The sequence below is a fragment of the Ranitomeya imitator genome, chromosome 7 (genome assembly GCF_032444005.1).
Source record: "Ranitomeya imitator isolate aRanImi1 chromosome 7, aRanImi1.pri, whole genome shotgun sequence".
NCBI classification, from domain to species: domain Eukaryota; kingdom Metazoa; phylum Chordata; class Amphibia; order Anura; family Dendrobatidae; genus Ranitomeya; species Ranitomeya imitator.
In genome coordinates, this window is record NC_091288.1 from 204099904 (window position 1) to 204127141 (window position 27238).

The window sequence follows — 27238 nt, forward strand, 5'->3', positions numbered from 1 at the left end:
GCGGTCTGTTTATACGGTTCATGTATAGGTGCGCTCTGTATACGGTTCATGTATAGGTGCGGTCTGTTATACGGTTTATATATAGGTGCGGTCTGTTATACGGTTTATATATAGGTGCGGTCTGTTATACGGTTTATATATAGGTGCGGTCTGTTTATACGGTTTATATATAGGTACGGTCTGTTATACGGTTTATGTATAGGTGCGGTCTGTTTATACGGTTCATGTATAGGTGCGGTCTGTTATACGGTTTATATATAGGTGCGGTCTGTTTATACGGTTTATATATAGGTGCGGTCTGTTTATACGGTTTATATATAGGTGCGGTCTGTTTATACGGTTTATATATAGGTGCGGTCTGTATATGGTTCATGTATAGGTGCGGTCTGTATACGGTTCATGTATAGGTGCGGTCTGTATACGGTTCATGTATAGGTGCGGTCTGTATACGGTTCATGTATAGGTGCGGTCTGTTTATACGGTTTATATATAGGTGCGGTCTGTTTATACGGTTTATGTATAGGTGCAGTCTGTTTATACGGTTTATGTATAGGTGCAGTCTGTTTATACGGTTCATGTATAGGTGCGGTCTGTATACGGTTCATGTATAGGTGCGGTCTGTATACGGTTCATGTATAGGTGCGGTCTGTATACGGTTCATGTATAGGTGCGGTCTGTTTATACGGTTTATATATAGGTGCGGTCTGTTTATACGGTTTATGTATAGGTGCAGTCTGTTTATACGGTTTATGTATAGGTGCAGTCTGTTTATACGGTTCATGTATAGGTGCGGTCTGTATACGGTTCATGTATAGGTGCGGTCTGTATACGGTTTATATATGGGTGCGGTCTGTATACGGTTCATGTATAGGTGCGGTCTGTATACGGTTCATGTATAGGTGCGGTCTGTATACGGTTCATGTATATGTGACAGTGGTTTGGTCGCTGCCCATAATACCAGGCTCCAGTCTCTGGTGAGGACAGTTGGAGCCCTACCTACATTTGCTCTGCGCAGATAGATTGCGGCCGCCATTTTGTCGGAGACTCATTAGCCCTCGCAGAGGCGCGGGTTTCCAGTTTGAATCCGTCGCCATGGGAACAGCTGAGCGCTCGTGCGGGTCGCCTTTGCGCGTTGACGTCATGCTGCGTAACTTCCGGGTCCATGAACGTACGAATGGCCAGAGGTAGGTGAGATATACAGTGGGGACAACACTGACCTGAACCGGCGGCTGCACCGGCAATGGCGGACACAGCCGGATCCTGTGCAGGCAGCTGGTGGCAGAGGAGACAGATCTCCCAGCGTTCCCTTATACACGCAGCTTTCTGCTGTAGAACTACAAGTCCCATGCTGGGAGTCTGTTCTGATCTCTATCTGGGATCCATTAATCTTCCTGGCCCTTTCTATAGATCTGCATGTGATGCTGTTATTAAAGGGGTTGTCCATTTTTGGCGACATTTTTTCTTTTTTTTTTACCCATGTTTTTTTTGACATTTTAGCTGAACTTGTGACTTTCTGCTCCAAAAAGTTTAAAGACTAAAATTAAGAGCTTTAAAAAAAATAAATAAATGTTGCGCAATATTCATGAAGAATTTGATGCAAAAAAACCCTGTTAAATCCCGGAAAAATGCATCCGCTGCCTCCATTGTGCAATGCAGCAAACGCTAGCGTCGGAATCTCTCCCCGACGCATTGCGACGGGGAGATTCCGACGCTAGTGTGAAAGAAGCCTAAAGGCCCCTTCACATTAAGCGACGCTGCAGCGATACCGACAACGATCCGGATCGCTGCAGCGTCGCTGTTTGGTCGCTGGAGAGCTGTCACACAGACCGCTCTCCAGCGACCAACTATGCCGGTAACCAGGGTAAACATCGGGTAACTAAGCGCAGGGCCGCGCTTAGTAACCCGATGTTTACCCTGGTTACCATCCTAAAAGTAAAAAAAACAAACACTACATACTTACCTACAGCCGTCTGTCCTCCAGCGCTGTGCTCTGCACTCCTCCTGTACTGGCTGTGAGCCAGCGGATCTGCTTTCCGGCTGACCGACGCTCACAGCCAGTACAGGAGGAGTGCAGAGCACAGCGCCGGGGACAGACGGCTGTAGGTAAGTATGTAGTGTTTGTTTTTTTTACTTTTAGGATGGTAACCAGGGTAAACATCGGGTTACTAAGCGCGGCCCTGCGCTTAGTTACCCGATGTTTACCCTGGTTACCAGTGAAGACATCGCTGGATCGGTGTCACACACGCCGTTCCAGCGATGTCAGCAGGAGATCCAGCGACGAAATAAAGTTCTGGACTTTATTCAGCGACCAACGATCTCCCAGCAGGGGCCTGATCGTTGGTCGCTGTCACACATAACGATTTCATTAACGATATCGTTGCTACGTCACAAAAAGCAACGATATCGTTAACAATATCGTTATGTGTGAAGGTACCTTTAGTGTTCTGTTTCTGTGCAGCGCCTCCGCAGGGAGAATGAAGCATTACACCGTCTCCGTGTGAATCAATAGGATGAGAGACGATGAACAGAGGAGGATCCTGCGCACAAGACCCCTCTCCCCCCACTATTTATTAGCCCCAAGTGTATAGAGATGGGTCTCGTAATCAGGCGACCGCTTTGATGACTTTTCTCACCATTTTTCCAGCAGCTGGTATTATGATGGAGAGGTGAAATGAGAGAACGCCCCCATCCCCCCTGATTTAACCCTCTCATCGCCGCTACAGAGACGACGTCACTAATGGTCGAGTCGGATGATGAATTTGCTGAACTTTGCTCCAAACTCTTGAAACGGGTTAAGAAGAATAACAACCCCATAGAAAGTCAAAATGTCCCCAAAGCCAGCACCGCAGTATGGGGGAAAGTCAAGAGGACCAAGCCGCCACCAAGCAAGAGGCAGAAGAAAGATGGGGGCTGCAGAGAGGCCAAAGCGGGTGTCACATCGGGATCTGACATGGACAGACCGGAGCAGAGGAATGGTACGGCGCAGAGCCACCTTACTAATGGCCTCCAGGATGGTAAAGAGAGGAAATCTGTAAATCAGATCATTATTTCAATAGTAACCGAGCTGCAGTACCTAGAAGCGGCCACTAGGAGGTGTTCAGCTCTGTGGCGGTCCCGGCTCTAGGTGGCAGTCTGGTGTCGGACCCCGACTGATTTACTTGTCCTAAAGATAAGTCATCCTGGAAACCCCGTGTGACCACACTTGTAAATTCCATTTCATCAGATGGCGGCCAGGGAGGAGACCCCAGAGCCCTCGACCATGTGAATGTAAAAGATCTTGTCTTGGAACGGATGCAACAGTTCAAGAGGACAGTCCCCAGCCGGCTGAAGTTGGACTCCACAGAGATCGGCGAAGCCCCCAGTAAGTTCGCAGCGTCGTTGTCTTTCTCCGTCTCGTCATCATTTCTCTCCTTCCATCTCACTCTCTTTTAATTTGTCCTTGTAGTCAGACCTCTTACGGCAGGCGTGAGCATGCTGGATGATGGAGATCTGGCCCTGGCGAAGCCCCCTACAGCTGGACCAAACACGCAGGACGATGGAGCTTTAGCCCTGACGAAGCCCCCTATGGCAGTACTGAGCACACAGGACGATGGAGCTCTGGCCCTGGTGAAGCCTCCTCTGGCAGGACCGAGCATGTGGGACGATGGAGCTCTGGCCCTGGTGAAGCCTCCTACGGCAGGACCAAACACGCGGGACGATAGAGCTCTGGCGAGGCCCCCTATGGCAGGACGGAGCACGCAGGACGATGGAGCTCTGGCGAAGCCCCCTATGGCAGGACCAAACACGCGGGACGATAGAGCTCTGGCGAAGCCCCCTATGGCAGGACGGAGCACGCAGGACGATGGAGCTCTGGCCCTAGCGAAGCCTCCTATGGCAGGACCGAGCACGCGGGACGATGGAGCCCTGGCGAAGCCTCCCATGGCAGGACCGAGCACGCGGGATGATGGAGTTCTGGCCCTGGCGATGCAAATGGATGCCAAAGAGAAGCCATCTAGCTTGGAAGACCAAGGACTCTTTTTTTGCCAGTTGTGCCAAAAAGACTTGACAGCCATGACCAGCGCCCTCCGGGAGCAGCATGTGAACAGGTAAGTGGATGTTCCCCCAAATCCCGCTACATGGCTCACATCTGGAGACGTCTACATTGGTTCCTCCATTTCTTCAGGTGCTTGGACCAGGTGGAGAGTTTAGGAGGAAACCCCGTGACCCCGTCGGTTCCTAGTTGTCCTTTGTGCGGGAAACCTTTCAGCACTGAGAAGAGCCGCGCGTCTCACCTAAAACGCTGCGCTGCAAAACTGGAGGTTCCTGCTCAGACGCTGCTGCAGGCAGTTCAGAGACAAGCGGCCGAGGCGGGATCCGAGGTGCCACCGTGGTAAGATCGAGACTCTTTATCTCACAATAAAAAGTTGTACACCTTCTAAACAGATCTATATGACCCCATGAGGCCGCTGTACTTACTTTGAAAATCCATGTCCAGAATAGTTGTATAATTCTGTTAGTACAATGAGCATCTTAGTATCAGAACGATACGGTCAATCTGAGCAACTATTTTTAAAGTAAGTCCCCCAGCCTCATCAAGGACCAAGAGGTCGATTTAATATTACATGCAATTTGTATTATGAAATCTGGTTGCGGTAATAAAAGTTTCCCTACTTCATCTCTGCAGGGTGGTCAACGGGAAGAGACGAGGTGTCACCAAACAGAAGGAACCCTCCAAGAAAAGGAAGATTGGCCAGACCGGTGCAGAGATGGAGGATTTGATGGTCGCCATGGCATTGTCTCGATCAATACAGGAAGACAAGAGGGCACAGACTGCAGCTGGTGGTCAAGTCGCCCTGGATCCGCCTGCCCGAGGTACCTCGCTGAGATTGGGGCGGGCATCTGTTTAGTTGGGCATCTCCAGGTCTGCTGCCATATGTCCGGCTCTGTGGACGGCGGCCAGCCTTCATCTACTGTTGCTTCCCCATTAAGAGCAGAGAAGTCATTTAATAAGAAAGGCTTTTCTTACTGGAGTCATAAATTAAAGGTGCATCAAACTTCTCTAGAGGCACGGACCCTTTAATACCCTTTTGGAGCACCTCAGACTGTCCAGACGCCATCTTTGAGTAGGCTTAGAGCTTAGAGTTGCGCTTTTATTTAGGCCTGTCTTTCACATCATGGCCCCTTGGCTTAACGGGGTCTTCCGGTTTTGAAAAACGCCTTTTCTCGGCTGCAGTTTCTTAAATAAAAATAAGCGCTTGACTCACCCTCCCCGGGTCCAGATCCGAGTCTCTGCCGTTGCTCCCGATGTCTTATTGTCTGCAGCCAATAATGGAGTCACTTAGACCCACTGGGTTCATTGATTGGCTGCAGTGCTTTGGACTTGACAACAGCGCTGCAGACAATGAGGGGACTTAGTGCTGGACCTGAGGAAGTTGAGTAAGGCACAGTTTTTTTGTTTTTTTTAATCCTGGAAAACTCCTTAATCCCATCCACTTTTCTCAGCACTAAGAGACGTGAAAGATGCAAACCCGGGAAATGTCTAATAAAAAAGTATCGCCCACCTGTTTTGTTTTAGAGAAGAAAAGTCGTCGCAAACAAAAGGATAAACCTCCCCCCCTTCTGCTGGTCCAAGCCCCCGAGGAGACCAAGGAGAAGCTGCAGAAGAGATTGTCCATGCTGCTGACCGAGGAGGCTGCGGAGAACAGGGTCCTCACTCTGCCCCCGAGCCATTTCTGGTCAGTCATGGAAGAAGAGAGAGAAACCTGGAGACTGCGAGGAGGAACGCGATGTGTCCTGTGGGATATCAGTAATATGATGGAGAAAAGAGACCCCCAAAGCTACTACACAGCCGAGCTAATGCCCCCGATAACTGCATGGAAGTCCCCTGTGAAGGTGAGACGCACACACGCATGGAGGCGAAAATATCGGCACTGGATGGAAATTGTGAACATTTCTCTTGTTTCAGAAGTTGCAGGGTTCACGGACGAGTGTGAACACAACCGTATTGCATCCTGGAAAACTGCCGAGCCAGGCGGCCGGTGACGAGGATGCCGATCCCCTGTCCTGGGAGGATAAAAACCCGCTATCTGACAGTCAGAAGGCATTGCTGGACCTGGCCGAACTGGCCGGCGAGGGGATGACGCTCACTCAGTGGAATGGTGGTGGCGGCACTTATCACGAGTGTACAGGTAACATGGCTTCTCGGCTCCTCCGTACAGTGCGCCCGTCCGTATACTAATGACACTATCGTACGGCAGGCCAAGAGTCGCCGGTCAGTATCCCATCGAGCGGATTCATCCCGGCACAAGAGGAGAAGAGCAGAAACCAGATCCGCGCTCCTGATACCAAGGTACGACCGTAGGAAAGGAATGGCCCTCGCTGACACTCGTTACTTACTTATGTCTCACTTATCTGTCCTTGCTTTTGCTTCTTAGCTCCCACTGCTTGTTCTGTCAGCCGATTTCATGGAGATGGTGAACAACCCCCATCTGAGTGATGCTCAGCTGCAGACTGACTGCGGGGAGGTGCTGCACGCTCACATGTTTGTGCTGTATGCACGCTGCCCCCTGCTGGTCGAAGCCGTAAGTAAAAGAAGGCGTTCTAGATTTCGCATTGATGGCCTATTGTTGGGATATGCTATTACTGCTCCAGTGCTCAGCACCATGTCCTCCACTGGATTTATTTTACTATTTTTTTGTTGTTGTTGGATCTTCTTTTCTAGATCCACTCTGAAGGCTTCTGGGTAGACGAATCCGGCACGGGACGAGCTCGACGCCTCCTACTGAACGACGTGTCCGCGGAGGGCGCCCTCTGCTTTCTCCGGTTTATATATTCAGCCACCGTGGATATTCCCAGTCATTGCCTGCCGCACGTTTGTGAGCTGGCGCGCAGGTTTGTGACATATTCAGGACATAAGGGGTCCCGATCTCTCGGGTCACTCGCCATTTGTGAAATTGAGACCCAGAGAGCAAAACAATCATGCAGTGTCCCTTTAAATAGAGTTGAATGGGGGTGTCAGAAATAGTCGAATCTGTGGATTTGGCCAATTTCAATGAATATAATAAAAGTTATAATGAATCGTTTGCCACAAAACACTTTTCTGTATGACCCCCACCCCCCCCCCATCCCATACAATACAGCTGTAATCTGATTTGTGCTACGATAACTTTGATGAAACTTGTATTAATCAGGAATTTGACCTTCTTCTAGGTTTGATGTGAAAAGTCTGATAGAAGCCTGTGAATCTCTAATCGCTGGGACCCACAACTCCGAAGGTCAGATGTCCACACAAGAGGAGGAGGAGGGTGATGATGGAGGAGAACGAGCAGAGACCTTCCAGGAGTTGTTGAAGTCCATGTGGCTGGATGAAGGTGAGGACGTCTTTGAAGATTTGAAGGCGGAGGATGAGGAAAAGCCGGATGATAGCGGCGGTGTAGGAGAGGGCGAGCTGGAGGAGATCTATGAATTTGCTTTGACTCAACGTAAAATGTTAGCAGAGCAAGAACCCGAAAGTGAAGAGGAAGCAAAATCTGAAGACGTTTCTCCAAAGTGTAGAAGTCTTACTCTAGATGAGAGAAAAGGAATGGATTTGGTAATCACCGCTCCACCTAAAGTGTCTCCAAACCCAAAACTCATGGACATTTCTCCCAGAAAATCGCCCGCTTGTCTTCTGTCTAACAGCCCCGAATATTCTGTGGTTCCTTCTGTAGCTTCTTCTGCCAAATCCAAAATGGAGCCGTCATCTTCTTGCTCTGATGTTCACGTTCATGCTGCAGGGACTTCTCCAGCTAAACAAGTCATTACCTCTCCCGTCCCTGTCATTTCTCTGATCTCCCCAAACAGCGATGAAGACCCCGAGGCAGATATGTTTGCTCCGTACAGTCCTCCGCCTCTGGATGATAGTTACGACCGCATGTTCTCACAGACATGTGGTGAATATGGGGAGCTGTCCAGTATAGGGGAAAGCAAATCCCACACAAGTCCAGCTAGTCCTCCAGATCAGCAACCCATACTTACCAGCTCACCTACCGCCATGTCGTATCCCACCCTCAGGTTTTCTCCAAACATCCGGCCACATTCATATCTAGACCGACCCTCGTACTCAAGTGAACATGAAAAATCCCAGCACTCCAGTGTCAGAGATTCTCTTCATTGTACGGCTTCTCAGAATGGAAAAGATCCTTCTTCCAAATCTCAAGATGCCGACATCATTCTGATCTTGTCCTCAGACGAAGAGGCCGAGTCCAGCAATCAATCTGCGGCACCGACCAGAAGTTCTCGCTCTGACGCGCCTGATATAGCAAAGACCATTAAAGATTCTCCGGTTAGTTTTACACAGGGAAGAAAAAGCGAAGGGCTTTCCCGTCTAGAAATGAGCAGTAGCTCAGAGATGTCTTGGTTGGTGCCTGCAACACCCTTACCCCAATTAGCAAGCTCCAGAATTTCCCCTCTCCAGACATCATGTTTACCTTCTACCACTCAGTCTTTCCAGAAGACGTCCCAAGCAACTCAGTCGCCCCCAAACTCACGGAAGACGCTCCACACCGATCAGTCTCCGCCAAAGTCCAAGGTGATGTCCCACACCGATCAGTCTCCGCCAAAGTCCAAGGTGATGTCCCACACCGATCAGTCACCTCCAAAGTCCAAGGTGATGTCCCATGCAACTAATTCACCTTCAAAGAAAACATCCTCCCCCACTTGGTCACCTCCAAACTCACAGAAGTCTCCTCTAACCTCCCGTGAGACAGCAAAATCATCTCAAACATCTAGAAACTTTGACCTTGATGTTTCCTGTAAAAGTTTGGTTTCTCAGACTCAGACCAGCCCAGTGTCCCTCCCTTTGATGTCCCCGAAGACTCCTGGGTCACTGCGACCCTCCACACAAGAATCCTTTGAGGCACAGTCTGGTGCGCATAGTAAATCCCCTTCTTCCCCACTGACCTCCATCGCTAACAGCACTGTGTTTGAGGTTGGGGACAGCGAGGACGAGGCCCCTGCCGCAGAGCCTCCGGCCAATATCAGCAGCTGCAGCTTCCAGTTTGACTATGATGAGCCTCCTATCCCCATGGAGGAAGATTTATGGCGCAACGTGAATGAGACCCCAAAGAAGTCTTACTCCCCTCCTTCTCCGCCTTTACGTTTGAATAAGACACCAACCAAAGCCTTGAATTGTAATGCGAACAGTCCTTCACCTGCGAAAAACAGAACTCCAGCAAATATCGAAGGTTCCCCATCATGCTCAGCCTCTCAGAGCAGCCGTCAGAGCTATCTCAACTCCAGGTTGTGGGAAGACTGGGAGGATGAAGACCCCAAGCTGCCTGCTGTCCTCCCTCTGTCTCAGCGACTAAGCAGTGCTCCAGAGATGCAGACGGAGCTGAGGACTCCAGGTAAGGCACGCTGTGTATCCGGACGGTTGGTTATCACATGACAGACATGTATCGGTAATGTACGGTCAGCGGCGGCTCGACTGCTGGAACATTTATCTCTTGTCCTGGTTGACTGCAGTGGGTTTCTTGGCAGTAGGTCCAGCGTGAAGTCATCAAAAGATGCCCCGCAGGTTGTAGGAGGTTCGCAGTGCTCTGGTCCGGCAGTCACAGACTACCGACTGGGCCGCTCAACCAGGGTCCTGCAAACTTTTTTTTTTTTTGCTCAACACTAGTTTTGGCTATCTAATATGACGACTTGGACCGATGTAGAACTCTTTTACCAAACTGTTTTTTTCCATAGTTTCTATCGTGCGTAGAAGAGAACTTGCTCCCAAGGTTCCCATCACTCCTCTGCCTGACTATTCGGATATGGACACTCCAATCCTGAAAAAAGAGCTAAGCAAGTAAGTTCTGGCCATGTCTCACTTTTACACTTGTGTTACTTCCTTATGGCAGAACTGTCACCATTAATTTGTTGTCAATTTTTCAGAAAATATCGCTTGTTTTCGAGTCCCCGCGGCTGCATGTCTCGCTGCTGTTTGACAGCCGCAGCACGTGCAGGGATAGCCTGTTTGTTAGGCAATCTCTTCAAGACATGCAGCCGCGGCGACTCGAACACTCCAAAGACACAGTATCAGCACACGAGCGCGCTCAGATAACACCTTATCTCAGCACGCTCGCTCATCACTATTGTTGATCGGAGGGGGTCCGCACCTATCGAATGAACAAGGTGCTGTTAGAGTGGAGTGCAGTGCGCATGTCTGACCGTGTCTCCATTCGTTCTCTATGGGGATGGCGGTACAGCTCCGGCAGCGCCATTGGGGATGAATGGAGCGGTGTTGGAGCATGCACACTGTGATCCATACTGATGGAGCTAAAAGCCGATCTTTGGGGGTTCCAGCGGCCGGACACCCGCCATTCAATTAGTTATCACCTTGGATTTGAAAGATAGTGCACATGCAGAATTCAGAGCGCAGTTCTTGGGATTGATGGGGGTCCCAGAGGTCAAAATCCTTGGGGTCAGCAAGTCACTTATCCTGTGAATAGTTGATATCTTGCCCAGGTAGGAATAACCCTTTAACCGCTTTTCGACATTTGGCGTACATGTGTCGTACATGTCAGGTGTGGGTGTAGGGAACGGGTTCAGTAGCTGAGCCCAATCTACACACAGCAGGCGCCGGCGGCGTGATACAGTCAGCACTTGCTGCTAACATCATTGACGAGAGCCAGCACCAGTTGCTGCTGGTTAACTCCTAAAATGCCTCTGTCAGTCACAGTCAAAGGCATTTTTAAGTGGCTCCTGCCAGAAGGGAAACAAAAGTGCAAAAATGAAAAGTGGTCGCCATGAGAAGTTTTAAACTTTTTTTTTATTCTGTTGTATCTGTGACTGCTGTAATTTCCGTCTGACACTTAGATTTGGCGTACGTGCTCTCCCCAAAAAGAAGATGGTGCTGAAGCTGAAAGAGATCTTCCGCTACACCCATCAGGTCATGAGCTCCGAATCTGAGGAGGACGTCCCTTCATCCCAGCCCCATCGAAGCAAAGGCAGCAGCTTAGCTCAAGTGCTGCAGAAACCTCCTGAAGGCAAACCGCGGCATCAAAGCAATACCATGGGGTCCAGCAGCTCGCAGCTGGGGAGAAAAGGGCCCTCTGTGTGCGCAGCGAAGGAGACAGACCAAGAAGACGATCAGCCACCGACAGCATCTCAAGAGTCTACTACGTCCTCTCTGGCTGCAAGCGACACCTCGTCCTTATCCCAAAGGTAACGAGAGCCAGCGGCACTGTTCACATTGTATGATTGACAGTGGTAGGGATCATAGATCGGAGCCAGCGGCACTGTTCACATTGTATGATTGACAGCGGTAGGGATCATAGATCGGAGCCAGCAGCACTGTTCACACTGTATGATTGACAGCGGTAGGGATCATAGATCGGAGCCAGTGGCACTGTTCACACTGTATGATTGACAGCGGTAGGGATCATAGATCGGAGCCAGCGGCACTGTTCACACTGTATGATTGACAGCGGTAGGGATCCTAGATCGGAGCCAGCGGCACTGTTCACACTGTATGATTGACAGCGGTAGGGATCATAGATCGGAGCCAACGGCACTGTTCACACTGTATGATTGACAGCGGTAGGGATCATAGATCGGAGCCAGCGGCACTGTTCACACTGTATGATTGACAGCGGTAGGGATCATAGATCGGAGCCAGCGGCACTGTTCACACTGTATGATTGACAGCGGTAGGGATCATAGATCGGAGCCAGCAGCACTGTTCACACTGTATGATTGACAGCGGTAGGGATCATAGATCGGAGCCAGCGGCACTGTTCACACTGTATGATTGACAGCGGTAGGGATCATAGATCGGAGCCAGCGGCACTGTTCACACTGTATGATTGACAGCGGTAGGGATCATAGATCGGAGCCAGCGGCACTGTTCACACTGTATGATTGACAGCGGTAGGGATCATAGATCGGAGCCAGCGGCACTGATCACACTGTATGATTGACAGCGGTAGGGATCATAGATCGGAGCCAGCGGCACTGTTCACACTGTATGATTGACAGCGGTAGGGATCATAGATCGGAGCCAGCGGCACTGTTCACACTGTATGATTGACAGCGGTAGGGATCATAGATCGGAGCCAGCGGCACTGTTCACACTGTATGATTGACAGCGGTAGGGATCATAGATCGGAGCCAGCGGCACTGTTCACACTGTATGATTGACAGCGGTAGGGATCATAGATCGGAGCCAGCGGCACTGTTCACACTGTATGATTGACAGCGGTAGGGATCCTAGATCGGAGCCAGCGGCACTGTTCACACTGTATGATTGACAGCGGTAGGGATCATAGATCGGAGCCAGCGGCACTGTTCACACTGTATGATTGACAGCGGTAGGGATCATAGATCGGAGCCAGCGGCACTGTTCACACTGTATGATTGACAGCGGTAGGGATCATAGATCGGAGCCAGCGGCACTGTACACACTGTATGATTGACAGTGCTAGGGATCATAGATCGGAGCCAGCGGCATTGGTCACACTGTATGATTGACAGCGGTAGGGATCATAGATCGGAGCCAGCGGCACTGTTCACACTGTATGATTGACAGCGGTAGGGATCATAGATCGGAGCCAGTGGCACTGATCACACTGTATGATTGACAGCGGTAGGGATCATAGATCGGAGCCAGCGGCACTGTTCACACTGTATGATTGACAGCGGTAGGGATCATAGATCGGAGCCAGTGGCACTGATCACACTGTATGATTGACAGCGGTAGGGATCATAGATCGGAGCCAGTGGCACTGATCACACTGTATGATTGACAGCGGTAGGGATCATAGATCGGAGCCAGCGGCACTGTTCACACTGTATGATTGAAAGCGGTAGGGATCATAGATCGGAGCCAGTGGCACTGATCACACTGTATGATTGACAGCGGTAGGGATCATAGATCGGAGCCAGTGGCACTGATCACACTGTATGATTGACAGCGGTAGGGATCATAGATCGGAGCCAGTGGCACTGATCACACTGTATGATTGACAGCGGTAGGGATCATAGATCGGAGCCAGCGGCACTGTTCACACTGTATGATTGACAGCGGTAGGGATCATAGATCGGAGCCAGTGGCACTGATCACACTGTATGATTGACAGCGGTAGGGATCATAGATCGGAGCCAGTGGCACTGATCACACTGTATGATTGACAGCGGTAGGGATCATAGATCGGAGCCAGCGGCACTGTTCACACTGTATGATTGAAAGCGGTAGGGATCATAGATCGGAGCCAGTGGCACTGATCACACTGTATGATTGACAGCGGTAGGGATCATAGATCGGAGCCAGTGGCACTGATCACACTGTATGATTGACAGCGGTAGGGATCATAGATCGGAGCCAGCGGCACTGTTCACACTGTATGATTGACAGCGGTAGGGATCATAGATCGGAGCCAGTGGCACTGATCACACTGTATGATTGACAGCGGTAGGGATCATAGATCGGAGCCAGCGGCACTGTTCACACTGTATGATTGACAGCGGTAGGGATCATAGATCGGAGCCAGTGGCACTGATCACACTGTATGATTGACAGCGGTAGGGATCATAGATCGGAGCCAGTGGCACTGATCACACTGTATGATTGACAGCGGTAGGGATCATAGATCGGAGCCAGCGGCACTGTTCACACTGTATGATTGAAAGCGGTAGGGATCATAGATCGGAGCCAGTGGCACTGATCACACTATGATTGACAGCGGTAGGGATCATAGATCGGAGCCAGTGGCACTGATCACACTGTATGATTGACAGCGGTAGGGATCATAGATCGGAGCCAGCGGCACTGTTCACACTGTATGATTGACAGCGGTAGGGATCATAGATCGGAGCCAGCGGCACTGATCACACTGTATGATTGACAGCGGTAGGGATCATAGATCGGAGCCAGCGGCACTGATCACACTGTATGATTGACAGCGGTAGGGATCATAGATCGGAGCCAGCGGCACTGTTCACACTGTATGATTGACAGCGGTAGGGATCCTAGATCGGAGCCAGCGGCACTGTTCACACTGTATGATTGACAGCGGTAGGGATCATAGATCGGAGCCAGCGGCACTGTTCACACTGTATGATTGACAGCGGTAAGGATCATAGATCGGAGCCAGCGGCACTGTTCACACTGTATGATTGACAGCGGTAGGGATCATAGATCGGAGCCAGCGGCACTGATCACACTGTATGATTGACAGCGGTAGGGATCATAGATCGGAGCCAGCGGCACTGTTCACACTGTATGATTGACAGCGGTAGGGATCATAGATCGGAGCCAGCGGCACTGATCACACTGTATGATTGACAGCGGTAGGGATCATAGATCGGAGCCAGCGGCACTGTTCACACTGTATGATTGACAGCGGTAGGGATCATAGATCGGAGCCAGCGGCACTGATCACACTGTATGATTGACAGCGGTAGGGATCATAGATTGGAGCCAGCGGCACTGTTCACACTGTATGATTGACAGCGGTAGGGATCATAGATCGGAGCCAACGGCACTGTTCACACTGTATGATTGACAGCGGTAGGGATCATAGATCGGAGCCAGTGGCACTGATCACACTGTATGATTGACAGCGGTAGGGATCATAGATCGGAGCCAGCGGCACTGTTCACACTGTATGATTGAAAGCGGTAGGGATCATAGATCGGAGCCAGTGGCACTGATCACACTGTATGATTGACAGCGGTAGGGATCATAGATCGGAGCCAGTGGCACTGATCACACTGTATGATTGACAGCGGTAGGGATCATAGATCGGAGCCAGCGGCACTGTTCACACTGTATGATTGACAGCGGTAGGGATCATAGATCGGAGCCAGCGGCACTGATCACACTGTATGATTGACAGCGGTAGGGATCATAGATCGGAGCCAGCGGCACTGTTCACACTGTATGATTGACAGCGGTAGGGATCCTAGATCGGAGCCAGCGGCACTGTTCACACTGTATGATTGACAGCGGTAGGGATCATAGATCGGAGCCAGCGGCACTGATCACACTGTATGATTGACAGCGGTAAGGATCATAGATCGGAGCCAGCGGCACTGTTCACACTGTATGATTGAAAGCGGTAGGGATCATAGATCGGAGCCAGCGGCACTGATCACACTGTATGATTGACAGCGGTAGGGATCATAGATCGGAGCCAGTGGCACTGATCACACTGTATGATTGACAGTGGTAGGGATCATAGACCGGAGCCAGCGGCACTGTTCACACTGTATGATTGACAGCGGTGGAGATCATAGATCGGAGCCAGCGGCAGTGTTCACATTGTATGATTGACAGCGGTAGGGATCATAGACCGGAGCCAGCGGCACTGTTCACACTGTATGATTGACAGCGGTAGGGATCATAGATCGGAGCCAACGGCACTGATCACACTGTATGATTGACAGCGGTAGGGATCATAGATCGGAGCCAGCGGCACTGTTCACACTGTATGATTGACAGTGGTAGGGATCACAGACCGGAGCCAGCGGCACTGTTCACACTGTATGATTGACAGTGGTAGGGATCATAGACCGGAGCCAGCGGCACTGTTCACACTGTATGATTGACAGCAGTAGGGATCATAGATTGGAGTGGGAGGCAGTGATTGCACCGATTCTGCCCCCTCAACTACGTCTCCTCTGGGTGCCATCCCTAGCTCCTGTATCTCCAGCTCCATCTGGACGGACATGTGGCCAGTGATCGTCAGCAGAGGTCACGTTTGTCCAGACGGAGCAGATAGTACAGAGGCCCAGTTAATTCATGCGGCTGTCATTGCGCAGAACGTACCCGTGCACTTCCAGACGTTTCGCTCCTCACTCCGGTGTTTCTTTTTTTACGTCTTTCTGTAGCTCCAACACCAATGAGTTTGAGACGGCGTTTGCAGATGAAGATGACGACGAACCGATGCCAGCCTCACAAGCCGCCAGCAAGGAGGCTCAGACAGCGGAGGCCGTGAGGAACTTCATTGAAACGCATCCCGAATTACATAGGCGGATCTTACTTTATCAGCCCCTGGACCTGGCCGCGCTTCAGGCGGAGCTCAAACAGAACGGTATCAAAATTGCCGCTGGGAAACTGCTGGACTTTCTGGATTCGCACTGCATCACTTTTACTACCGCTTCCACACGCAAAGAGAAGAAGAGCCGCACACGGAGGAAAGCAGGGAAGCGCTACTGAGATGCTTCAAGGGAGTCTACAAGAAGGTTGCCTAGCAACAATGGAACTTTGTTTTTGTCACTTCTGTATGGTAGTCACAGAAAGTCATCGGCTGTATATAATGGTTTGTGACATTGTCATCTACGGCCTCGGGAGCTACGGATGACTGCTGATGCCTCCATTAGAGGGAGGCCTCTATAAAGCCTCTCGTTAAATGGAAAATAGGAGTAATGTCCTTCAAAAAGTTGTAGCAAGAGACGCTGGAGACCTTCCCCCTGGCTGCAGTTTGTTTTAAAAACAAACTCTCTTTACTCACCCTCCCCGGGTCCAGCGCTGAGTCTTCACTGCTGCTCCCAGTGGCTGCAGCTCTGACATCACGTCGACAGCGCTGCAGCCAATCAGTGAGCTCAACAGTTTGTGCCATAAACTCTGGCAGAGCTGCCGAGCTCAGTTTTTGGCTGCCGTGCTGCCATGGTGACATCAGCGCTGCAGACAATAATAGACACCAGGAGCAGCGGTGGAGACGTCGTGTTGGACCCAGGGAGGGCGAGTAAGGCCCATTTGTTCTGTCTAATAAGCTGCAGCTCGGGGGATGGTGCTTTCCTTGTTTTCGGAAACCCCATTTTTACTGTGGATGTTACATCGGAAATGCAAAAGGTGAAATGTGCAGAATCTCCCCATCTTTTCCTCAATGAAATTCACAGCAGATTTTTGCTGTGCAAATTCCCATACGACATGTGGGAACTAAGGAAGCGACAAAGGATGAATTCCTGATCAGTGTATGCATGTGACAGCTCCTTTGCATGTTTTAAAGTAACAAAAAAAATGTAAATTATGTATTTTCAGTTTAATTTAATTTGTAATAAATATGTAAAAAGTCAATTGTCTTCATGTAGTTGATTATGACAGATAAAATATAGTAATAAAGAGATTGTCTAAGATGAATCTTTAGGAGCGCACCGCTCCTGTCTCAAGTGGGTGATGAATCTTCAGGAGTGCACTGCTCCTCTGCTTCAGGTGGGTGATGAATCTTCAGGAGAGTACTGCTCCTCTGTCTCAGGTGGGTGATGAATTTTCAGGTGAGCACCGTTTTCCTGCTTCAGGTCAGTGACGAATCTTCAGGAGTGCACTGCTCCTCTGCCTCAGGTCAGTGGCGAGTCTTCTGGAGCACACCGCTCCTCTGCTTTAGGTGGGTGACTAATCTTCAGGAGCGCACAACTCCTCTGCCTCAGGTTGGTGACGAATCTTCTGGAGCGCACCGCTCCCCTGCTTTAGGTGGGTGACTAATCTTCAGGAGCACACCACTTCTCTGCCTGAGGTGGGTGACGAATCTTCAGGAATGCACTGTTCCTCTGCATCAGGTGGGTGATGAATCTTCAGGAGTGCACCACTTTGCCTCGGGTGATGAATGTTCCGGAGTGTACTCCTCTGCCTCAGGTCGGTGATGAATCTTTAGGAGCGCACTGCTCCTCTGCCTCAGGTCAGTGGCGAGTCTTCTGGAGCAAACCGCTCCTCTACTTCAGGTGGGTGATCACCTTCAGGAGCGCACCACTCCTATTTCAGGTGGGTGATGAATCTTCAGGAAAGTACTGCTCCTCTGTCTCAGGTGGGTGATGAATCTTTAGGTGAGCATTGTTTCCCTGCTTCAGCTCGGTGACAAATCTTCAGGAGCGAACTGCTCCTCTGACTCAGGTCGGTGGCGAGTCTTCTAGAGCACACCGCTCCTCTGCTTTAGGTGAGTGACTAATCTTCAGGAGCGCAACACTCCCCTGCCTCAGGTCGGTGATGACTTCAGGAGCGCAATGCTCCTCTGTTTTAGGTGGGTGACTAATCTTCAGGAGCGAACTGCTCCTCTGACTCAGGTCGGTGGCGAGTCTTCTAGAGCACACCGCTCCTCTGCTTTAGGTGAGTGACTAATCTTCAGGAGCGCAACACTCCCCTGCCTCAGGTCGGTGATGACTTCAGGAGCGCAATGCTCCTCTGTTTTAGGTGGGTGACTAATCTTCAGGAGCGAATCGCTCATCTGCCTCAGGTCGCTGACAAATCTTCAGGAGCGCACTACTGCTTTGCCTCAGGTGGGTGCTGAATCTTCAGAAATGCACTGTTCCTCTACATCAGGTGGGTGATGAATCTTCAGAAATGCACTGTTCCTCTGCATCAGGTGGGTGATGAATCTTCAGGAGTGCACCACTTTGCCTTGGGTGATGAATGTTCGGGAGTGTACTGCTCCTTTGCCTCATGTGGGTGATGAATCTTCAGGAGCACACCGCTCCTCTGCCTCAGTTGGGAGATGATTCTTCAGAAGGGCACCACTCCTCTGCCTTGGGTGATGAATCTTCAGGAGCGCACCGCTCCTCTGCCTCTTGTGAAGAATCTTCAGGAGTGCACCGCTGCTCTGCCTCTTGTGAAGAATCTTCAGGAGCGCACCGCTCCTCTGCCTCAGGTGGGAGATGATTCTTCAGAAGGGCACTGCTCCTCTGCCTTGGGTGATGAATCTTCAGGAGCGCACCGCTCCTCTGCCTCTTGTGAAGAATCTTCAGGAGCGCACCGCTCCTCTGCCTCTTGTGAAGAATTTTCAGGAGTGCACCGCTCCTCTGCCTCTTGTGAAGAATCTTCAGGAGCGCACCGCTCCTCTGCCTCTTGTGAAGAATCTTCAGGAGCGCACCGCTCCTCTGCCTCTTGTGAAGAATCTTCAGGAGCGCACCGCTCCTCTGCCTCTTGTGATGAATCTTCAGGAGCGCACCGCTCCTCTGCCTCTTGTGAAGAATCTTCAGGAGCGCACCGCTCCTCTGCCTCTTGTGAAGAATCTTCAGGAGCGCACCGCTCCTCTGCCTCTTGTGACGAATCTTCAGGAGCGCACCGCTCCTCTGCCTCTTGTGAAGAATCTTCAGGAGCGCACCGCTCCTCTGCCTCTTGTGAAGAATCTTCAGGAGCGCACCGCTCCTCTGCCTCTTGTGATGAATCTTCAGGAGCGCACCGCTCCTCTGCCTCTTGTGAAGAATCTTCAGGAGCGCACCGCTCCTCTGCCTCTTGTGAAGAATCTTCAGGAGCGCACCGCTCCTCTGTCTCTTGTGATGAATCTTCAGGAGCGCACCGCTCCTCTGCCTCTTGTGATGAATCTTCAGGAGCGCACCGCTCCTCTGCCTCTTGTGATGAATCTTCAGGAGCGCACCGCTCCTCTGCCTCTTGTGAAGAATCTTCAGGAGTGCACCGCTCCTCTGTCTCTTGTGATGAATCTTCAGGAGTGCACCGCTCCTCTGCCTCTTGTGAAAAATCTTCAGGAGCGCACCGCTCCTCTACCTCTTGTGAAGAATCTTCAGGAGCGCACCGCTCCTCTGCCTCTTGTGAAGAATCTTCAGGAGCGCACCGCTCCTCTACCTCTTGTGAAGAATCTTCAGGAGCGCACCGCTCCTCTGCCTCTTGTGAAGAATCTTCAGGAGCGCACCGCTCCTCTGCCTCTTGTGAAGAATCTTCAGGAGCGCACCGCTCCTCTGTCTCTTGTGATGAATCTTCAGGAGCGCACCGCTCCTCTGCCTCTTGTGAAGAATCTTCAGGAGCGCACCGCTCCTCTGCCTCTTGTGAAGAATCTTCAGGAGCGCACCGCTCCTCTGCCTCAGGTGGGAGATGATTCTTCAGAAGGGCACTGCTCCTCTGCCTCTTGTGATGAATCTTCAGGAGCGCACCGCTCCTCTGCCTCTTGTGAAGAATCTTCAGGAGCGCACCGCTCCTCTGTCTCTTGTGATGAATCTTCAGGAGCGCACCGCTCCTCTGCCTCTTGTGATGAATCTTCAGGAGCGCACCGCTCCTCTGCCTCTTGTGATGAATCTTCAGGAGCGCACCGCTCCTCTGCCTCTTGTGATGAATCTTCAGGAGCGCACCGCTCCTCTACCTCTTGTGATGAATCTTCAGGAGTGCACCGCTCCTCTGCCTCTTGTGAAGAATCTTCAGGAGCGCACCGCTCCTCTGCCTCAGGTGGGAGATGATTCTTCAGAAGGGCACTGCTCCTCTGCCTTGGGTGATGAATCTTCAGGAGCGCACCGCTCCTCTACCTCTTGTGATGAATCTTCAGGAGTGCACCGCTCCTCTGTCTCTTGTGATAAATCTTCAGGAGTGCACCGCTGCTCTGCCTCATGGAGGTGATGAATCTTGAGGAGAGCACCACCCCTCTGCCTCAGGTGGGAGATGATTCTTCAGAATTGCACCACTCCTCTGTCTCGGGTGGGTGAACCTCTCTACGGTTCTCTTCTTGCAACCCCCCAAAATCCCATCACTGACGACATGAAATACGGACAGATCTGCTTAGTGGTCTGTGCTGGTGAAGTCCTTTATTACTTTTTTGCCAGAGTAGATTCAAAGCGTGTCTCTCGCTCTGGACGACCTGTCATGTCCTGCGTTACACGGACAGTCCGTTGATTTTAATGAGAACTGTGTAATACTTTATGTCACCAGTGGTGGCGCTGCAGGATCATTGAACACTTCCAGATTTCCCCCATTGATTGCGGCTAATCGCTGGGGCACCGTGTGACAAATATTTTTTGGGGAGAATCCTTCTTAATTATATGGATTAACACCTTCGTGTACAAAAGAAGGTAAAAAGATGGCAAATGCTCAAAATGCTTCGAAAACTAATTAACAAGGAGCCGATGACCACAGGGTTGTGGACAAACCCAAGCCGCCATGACAGGTGATGCCAGCGGGCAGGTAGCCGTCACATGCAGCAGAGCCGGGACGCCTCCAGACATTGCAGCGCTCACACTCACACGTAGGTCTGCCTTCTTCTTCCTCGTGTGGTTTGCTACATCCTGAGTGTGACCGGTGTCAGCCGTGCAGATATTCTTCCTCTATATTTATATAAATGTAAAAAAAAAACATCAAAACCTTCCCCCATGTGCACAGGGGGTAAAGATTACCTCCAGGATCACCCCTAGACCCCAAAACTGCAGCATGGATGCTCGATGATGGCCATACACTTGTAGATCAATATTGGGCAAATCTACTGATTTCTACCCAGAAGATGGACTTGATGGGGGTGTACTAACTTTCCCCAGTTGGCCATACACCATCGGTTACTCCTCCAGGCCCACCGTACACATGCACGCTCAGTTAGGCCAAGCGTACGTGTGCTTTCATTAGTGGGGCTAAACTTCAGCAGAAAGGATTGGGCATACTGAAATTCAACATGTCTGATCATTTAGCAATATAATCTGTTGTTGGAGAGTTACTAGTCCCCCATACAACGTGCTACTGAAATTGGCAGGTTTGGCCAATTTCACTCTTATATCCATGGTTATGGCCACTAACAACTAAATAACTGTCACTATGAGCAATCGTAACCATGGATACCTAAGACACTGCAACGCCCTGCACATGAGGTAAGTGACATAGCTAATCAGAAGAACTATACTGCATTTGTAATTGGAGGTATTTGCTAATATTATATTTACTACATATTGGGAGAGGATCTTGGAGATGGGAATACAATGTTATAAACAGATATTCCGACGGATCAGTTCCTTATGCCCCTTGTTTCAGTTATTGGGGGTATTTTGAGCAGCTGGATGTTTTATTTTCTAAAACTGCCACCTCCGTAGCTGTCCCGAAGGTGCTTACACCCCTGGGTTACAAACATTTAGTTACCCATTTTCTAGATGATCAGATTCCGGAGTACAGGAACTATATGGTAATAGAGATTTCTAGGTGAATCCTCATCGCGTCTCCGCTCACTTCTAGTAAATGGTTCTTTTTGTGAATTGTCTCCACTGAGGAGCGGATCTTTATTTTCTATTCTTCTAAGTTTAGTTTCAAGACTTAAGACAGGAAGCCAGAGAGGGCGAGACGCTGAGGCGGAAGAGGTGAGATGCTGAGAACGGTGGGACCAGACTGACGAGCACGGGGCACAGCAGAGCTCAGGAGGCGCTCAGAAGACCGGAGGGCTGGGGAGAAGCAAGGAGGATGACCGACTGGCGACAGGTAGCGGAGGTATTGCCCATCTGTCTGGGCTCATAGGACGAAGCAAGGAGACCGAGATCAGCGGTGAGGACACAAGACCCCAGCTCAAAACTGCTGAGCATCCATAGTGAAGAGGCCACATTGCCCCCAACTGGCTATAACAATGGGGCCGATGCTCACGTGGACCTGTCTGGGGTAGAATGATAGTGTCAGTAGCAGAGGGCGATGGGAGATCCACTCCGGGTCAGTAGCAGAGGGCGATTGGAGATCCACTCGGGGTCAGTGGCAGAGGGCAATGGGCAATCCACTCGGGGTCAGTAGCAGAGGGCGATGGGAGATCCACTCGGGGTCAGTGGCAGAGGGCAATGGGCGATCCACTCGGGGTCAGTAGCAGAGGGCGATAGATCCACTCGGGGTCAGTAGCAGAGGGCGATAGGAGATCCACTTGGGGTCAGTAGCAGAGGGTGATGGGAGATCCACTCGGGGTCAGTAGCAGAGGGCGATTGGAGATCCACTCGGGGTCAGTGGCAGAGGGCAATGGGCGATCCACTCGGGGTCAGTGGCAGAGGGCGATGGGAGATCCACTCGGGGTCAGTGGCAGAGGGCGATGGGAGATCCACTCGGGGTCAGTAGCAGAGGGCGATGGAAGATCCACTCGGGGTCAGTAGCAGAGGGCGATGGAAGATCCACTCGGGGTCAGTGGCAGAGGGCGATGGGAGATCCACTCGGGGTCAGTGGCAGAGGGCGATGGGCAATCCACTCGGGGTCAGTAGCAGAGGGCGATGGGAGATGCACTCGGGGTCAGTAGCAGAGGGCGATGGGAGATGCACTCGGGGTCAGTAGCAGAGGGCGATGGGAGATCCACTCGGGGTCAGTAGCAGAGGGCGATGGGAGATCCACTCGGGGTCAGTAGCAGAGGGCGATGGGCGATCCACTCGGGGTCAGTAGCAGAGGGCGATGGGAGATCCACTTGGGGTCAGTAGCAGAGGGTGATGGGAGATCCACTCGGGGTCAGTAGCAGAGGGCGATTGGAGATCCACTCGGGGTCAGTGGCAGAGGGCAATGGGCGATCCACTCGGGGTCAGTAGCAGAGGGCGATGGGAGATCCACTCGGGGTCAGTGGCAGAGGGCGATGGGAGATCCACTCGGGGTCAGTAGCAGAGGGCGATGGAAGATCCACTCGGGGTCAGTAACAGAGGGCGATGGGAGATGCACTCGGGGTCAGTAGCAGAGGGCGATGGGAGATGCACTCGGGGTCAGTGGCAGAGGGCGATGGGAGATCCACTCGGGGTCAGTGGCAGAGGGCGATGGGCGATCCACTCGGGGTCAGTAGCAGAGGGCGATGGGAGATGCACTCGGGGTCAGTAGCAGAGGGCGATGGGAGATGCACTCGGGGTCAGTAGCAGAGGGCGATGGGAGATCCACTCGGGGTCAGTAGCAGAGGGCGATGGGAGATCCACTCGGGGTCAGTAGCAGAGGGCGATGGGCGATCCACTCGGGGTCAGTGGCAGAGGGCGATGGAAGATCCACTCGGGGTCAGTGGCAGAGGGCGATGGGAGATCCACTCGGGGTCAGTGGCAGAGGGCGATGGGAGATCCACTCAGGGTCAGTGGCAGAGGGCGATCCACTCGGGCTCAGTAGCAGAGGGCGATGGGAGATGCACTCGGGGTCAGTAGCAGAGGGCGATGGGACTTCCACTCGGGGTCAGTGGCAGAGGGCGATGGAAGATCCACTCGGGGTCAGTAGCAGAGGGTGATGGGCGATCCACTCGGGGTCAGTAGCAGAGGGCGATGGAAGATCCACTCGGGGTCAGTGGCAGAGGGCGATGGGAGATCCACTCGGGGTCAGTGGCAGAGGGCGATGGAAGATCCACTCGGGGTCAGTAGCAGAGGGCGATGGAAGATCCACTCGGGGTCAGTGGCAGAGGGCGATGGGAGATCCACTCGGGGTCAGTGGCAGAGGGCGATGGGAGATCCACTCGGGGTCAGTGGCAGACGGCGATGGGCGATCCACTCGGGGTCAGTGGCAGAGGGCGATGGAAGATCCACTCGGGGTCAGTAGCAGAGGGCCAACTCTGGGATTACGTAAGTCCCATTGGGCCCCTCTGCTTTTGATTTTCCTCATCACTTTCCAAAAGCTATAAAACATTTTTTTTCATTTTTACATTGATATTGTATCAGGGGACAAGCTGTAGTTTTATTAATTTGAATTATGGTCAACAAAACTTTATATAAATATATACAGTGGGGCAAAAAAGTATTTAGTCAGTCAGCAATAGTGCAAGTTCCACCACTTAAAAAGATGAGAGGCGTCTGTAATTTACATCATAGGTAGACCTCAACTATGGGAGACAAACTGAGAAAAAAAAATCCAGAAAATCACATTGTCTGTTTTTTTAACATTTTATTTGCATATTATGGTGGAAAATAAGTATTTGGTCAGAAACAAAATTTCATCTCAATACTTTGTAATATATCCTTTGTTGGCAATGACAGAGGTCAAACGTTTTCTGTAAGTCTTCACAAGGTTGCCACACACTGTTGTTGGTATGTTGGCCCATTCCTCCATGCAGATCTCCTCTAGAGCAGTGATGTTTTTGGCTTTTCGCTTGGCAACACGGACTTTCAACTCCCTCCAAAGGTTTTCTATAGGGTTGAGATCTGGAGACTGGCTAGGCCACTCTAGGACCTTGAAATGCTTCTTACGAAGCCACTCCTTCGTTGCCCTGGCGGTGTGCTTTGGATCATTGTCATGTTGAAAGACCCAGCCACGTTTCATCTTCAATGCCCTTGCTGATGGAAGGAGGTTTGCACTCAAAATCTCACGATACATGGCCCCATTCATTCTTTCATGTACCCGGATCAGTCGTCCTGGCCCCTTTGCAGAGAAACAGCCCCAAAGCATGATGTTTCCACCACCATGCTTTACAGTAGGTATGGTGTTTGATGGATGCAACTCAGTATTCTTTTTCCTCCAAACACGACAAGTTGTGTTTCTACCAAACAGTTCCAGTTTGGTTTCATCAGACCATGGGACATTCTCCCAAAACTCCTCTGGATCATCCAAATGCTCTCTAGCAAACTTCAGACGGGCCCGGACATGTACTGGCTTAAGCAGTGGGACACGTCTGGCATTGCAGGATCTGAGTCCATGGTGGCGTAGTGTGTTACTTATGGTAGGCCTTGTTACATTGGTCCCAGCTTTCTGCAGTTCATTCACTAGGTCCCCCCGCGTGGTTCTGGGATTTTTGCTCACTGTTCTTGTGATCATTCTGACCCCACGGGGTGGGATTTTGCGTGGAGCCCCAGATCGAGGGAGATTATCAGTGGTCTTGTATGTCTTCCATTTTCTAATTATTGCTCCCACTGTTGATTTATTCACTCCAAGCTGGTTGGCTATTGCAGATTCAGTCTTCCCAGCCTGGTGCAGGGCTACAATTTTGTTTCTGGTGTCCTTTGACAGCTCTTTGGTCTTCACCATAGTGGAGTTTGGAGTCAGACTGTTTGAGGGTGTGCACAGGTGTCTTTTTATACTGATAACAAGTTTAAACAGGTGCCATTACTACAGGTAATGAGTGGAGGAAAGAGGAGACTCTTAAAGAAGAAGTTACAGGTCTGTGAGAGCCAGAAATCTTGATTGTTTGTTTCTGACCAAATACTTATTTTCCACCATAATATGCAAATAAAATGTTAAAAAAACAGACAATGTGATTTTCTGGATTTTTTTTTCTCAGTTTGTCTCCCATAGTTGAGGTCTACCTATGATGTAAATTACAGACGCCTCTCATCTTTTTAAGTGGTGGAACTTGCACTATTGCTGACTGACTAAATACTTTTTTGCCCCACTGTATATATATATATATATATATAAATATATATACACAGAATATACAGAATATATATTTAGATTGTGTCTTTTTATTTTTGGAGCGAAACGTGTGGGATAAGTATTACGGTATAATTTATTAGTGCGGACAGCCAGAAACGTGGCAATAGCAAATGCTTTCATTTTCTTTTATCTGGAAAAAGTCTGTTTTTATTTAACCCTATTTTTTTTGTTTTATTAGTCCCCCCAGGGAACTTGAACCTGTGATACATTGTAATACCCCCCAGCTGCTGTGTCAATGCCACCTTGTTATGTAAGAAACTGATGGCAGAAGGGGGACACCTTCCCCTATTTCCAACTTCTCAGCTGTTGCTGTCTATATGAAATGGTCTTCACGTTGGTTCCTGTTGTGTTCCTTTTGATAAAGGAAAAGTCTTGGGTTAATTGGATGATGGGATTAATTTTGATTTGGGCTTATTTTTATAATTGTTTCTGCTTCCCTCTTAAATCACCACAAAATGTTCTTCCTCATTCTGAAAAGGTCAGTCTTTAAGAAAAATCCTGCAGAAAACACAGGGGTTAATCTCCCCTAGAAGATCAGTTTAATCTATGCTTGGCCTAAGGGGGTGGAGAGTATTGATCCTTAGTCCTAGCAGTGGGGGGAGGCTCCTGCTGCAGCCAGTTGTCTTACAGCAAGACATGGAATATTGAGGGGGATATAGCTGAACTCTTCAGATGCAGAGAAGATTTCTTTATTTTTTTTTAGTTTTCATTGTAAAACAAAACAAACAGGACAAAAAGAAGATATGACACGTTAGGTTAGTCTTCGTCTTTTTAACTGAAGGTTTTAATAATCAAGACTTTTTATTCTATGCATGTTTTGTTTTGTTTTTTCATTCCATGTGTGGACTGACCTAAATTAGTTTTATTACTTCGGGACGGTGTCTGCTGGGTTTTGTCTACCTTCAGCATAGATGAGATGACATGGACCTTGATCGCGTCTGGAATCCTGGAATTTCGTGTTATTTCGAAACAATGACATGGAAGGTTTGTAAACAGCTATTTATAATCTGCATACCTTGTGTTGTTCAAGGGTACATGTCCTTAGCCCACCTTTTACAGTCTTGACCCACAAGGGCTACATACACCTCCTGGTAGTAAAGCTATTTAGCACAGTTTCTGTCTTCTAACCCACTGTGGCTCTGTACATCTACTGGTAGTAAAGTTATTTAGTACAGTGTCTGTCTTCTAACCCACTGTGGCTCTGTACATCTACTGGTAGTATAGTTATGTAGTACAGTTTCTGTCTTCTAACACACTGTGGCT

At 50.3% G+C, this 27238-nt stretch overlaps 2 protein-coding genes across 3 annotated transcripts in view; both read left to right on the plus strand.

Moving 5' to 3' along the window:
* Positions 1-1084: 1084 nt before the first annotated feature.
* SLX4 (SLX4 structure-specific endonuclease subunit) lies at positions 1085-17020 on the plus strand. 2 transcript variants are annotated; one of them, XM_069734477.1, is made up of 15 exons: positions 1085-1184; positions 2645-2975; positions 3224-3361; positions 3446-4085; positions 4163-4369; positions 4664-4851; positions 5555-5871; positions 5945-6167; positions 6237-6328; positions 6414-6560; positions 6701-6870; positions 7189-9365; positions 9706-9808; positions 10819-11166; positions 15832-17020. In XM_069734477.1, exons 2-15 carry the CDS (start codon positions 2738-2740, stop codon positions 16157-16159), a joined length of 5316 nt encoding a protein of 1771 aa, XP_069590578.1. In that variant the 5' UTR covers positions 1085-1184; positions 2645-2737; the 3' UTR covers positions 16160-17020. The 2 variants fall into 2 exon arrangements, with proteins under 2 accessions (XP_069590578.1, XP_069590579.1); XM_069734478.1 differs by having other exon boundaries at positions 1163-1184; positions 2648-2975.
* A 4917-nt stretch (positions 17021-21937) lies between these two features.
* NLRC3 (NLR family CARD domain containing 3) overlaps positions 21938-27238 on the plus strand; it is a 32996-nt gene continuing 27695 nt past the window's right edge. Inside the window, exons 1-2 of the mRNA XM_069734479.1 lie at positions 21938-22171; positions 26836-26959. Coding sequence (XP_069590580.1) covers positions 26953-26959 — 7 coding nt within the window. The 5' untranslated portion in view covers positions 21938-22171; positions 26836-26952. The remainder of the gene's footprint in view (positions 22172-26835; positions 26960-27238) is intronic.

What these genes read in the sequence shown, in the direction of transcription:
- SLX4 (XM_069734477.1), top strand. Translation starts at nt 2,738, where the DNA reads ATGGTCGAGTCGGATGATGAATTTGCTGAACTTTGCTCCAAACTCTTG. An exon ending in GTTTGTGAGCTGGCGCGCAG is followed by an intron (nt 6,871 to 7,188) that starts GTTTGTGACATA and finishes ACCTTCTTCTAG; the next exon opens with GTTTGATGTGAAAAGTCTGA. An exon ending in ACCTCGTCCTTATCCCAAAG is followed by an intron (nt 11,167 to 15,831) that starts GTAACGAGAGCC and finishes GTCTTTCTGTAG; the next exon opens with CTCCAACACCAATGAGTTTG.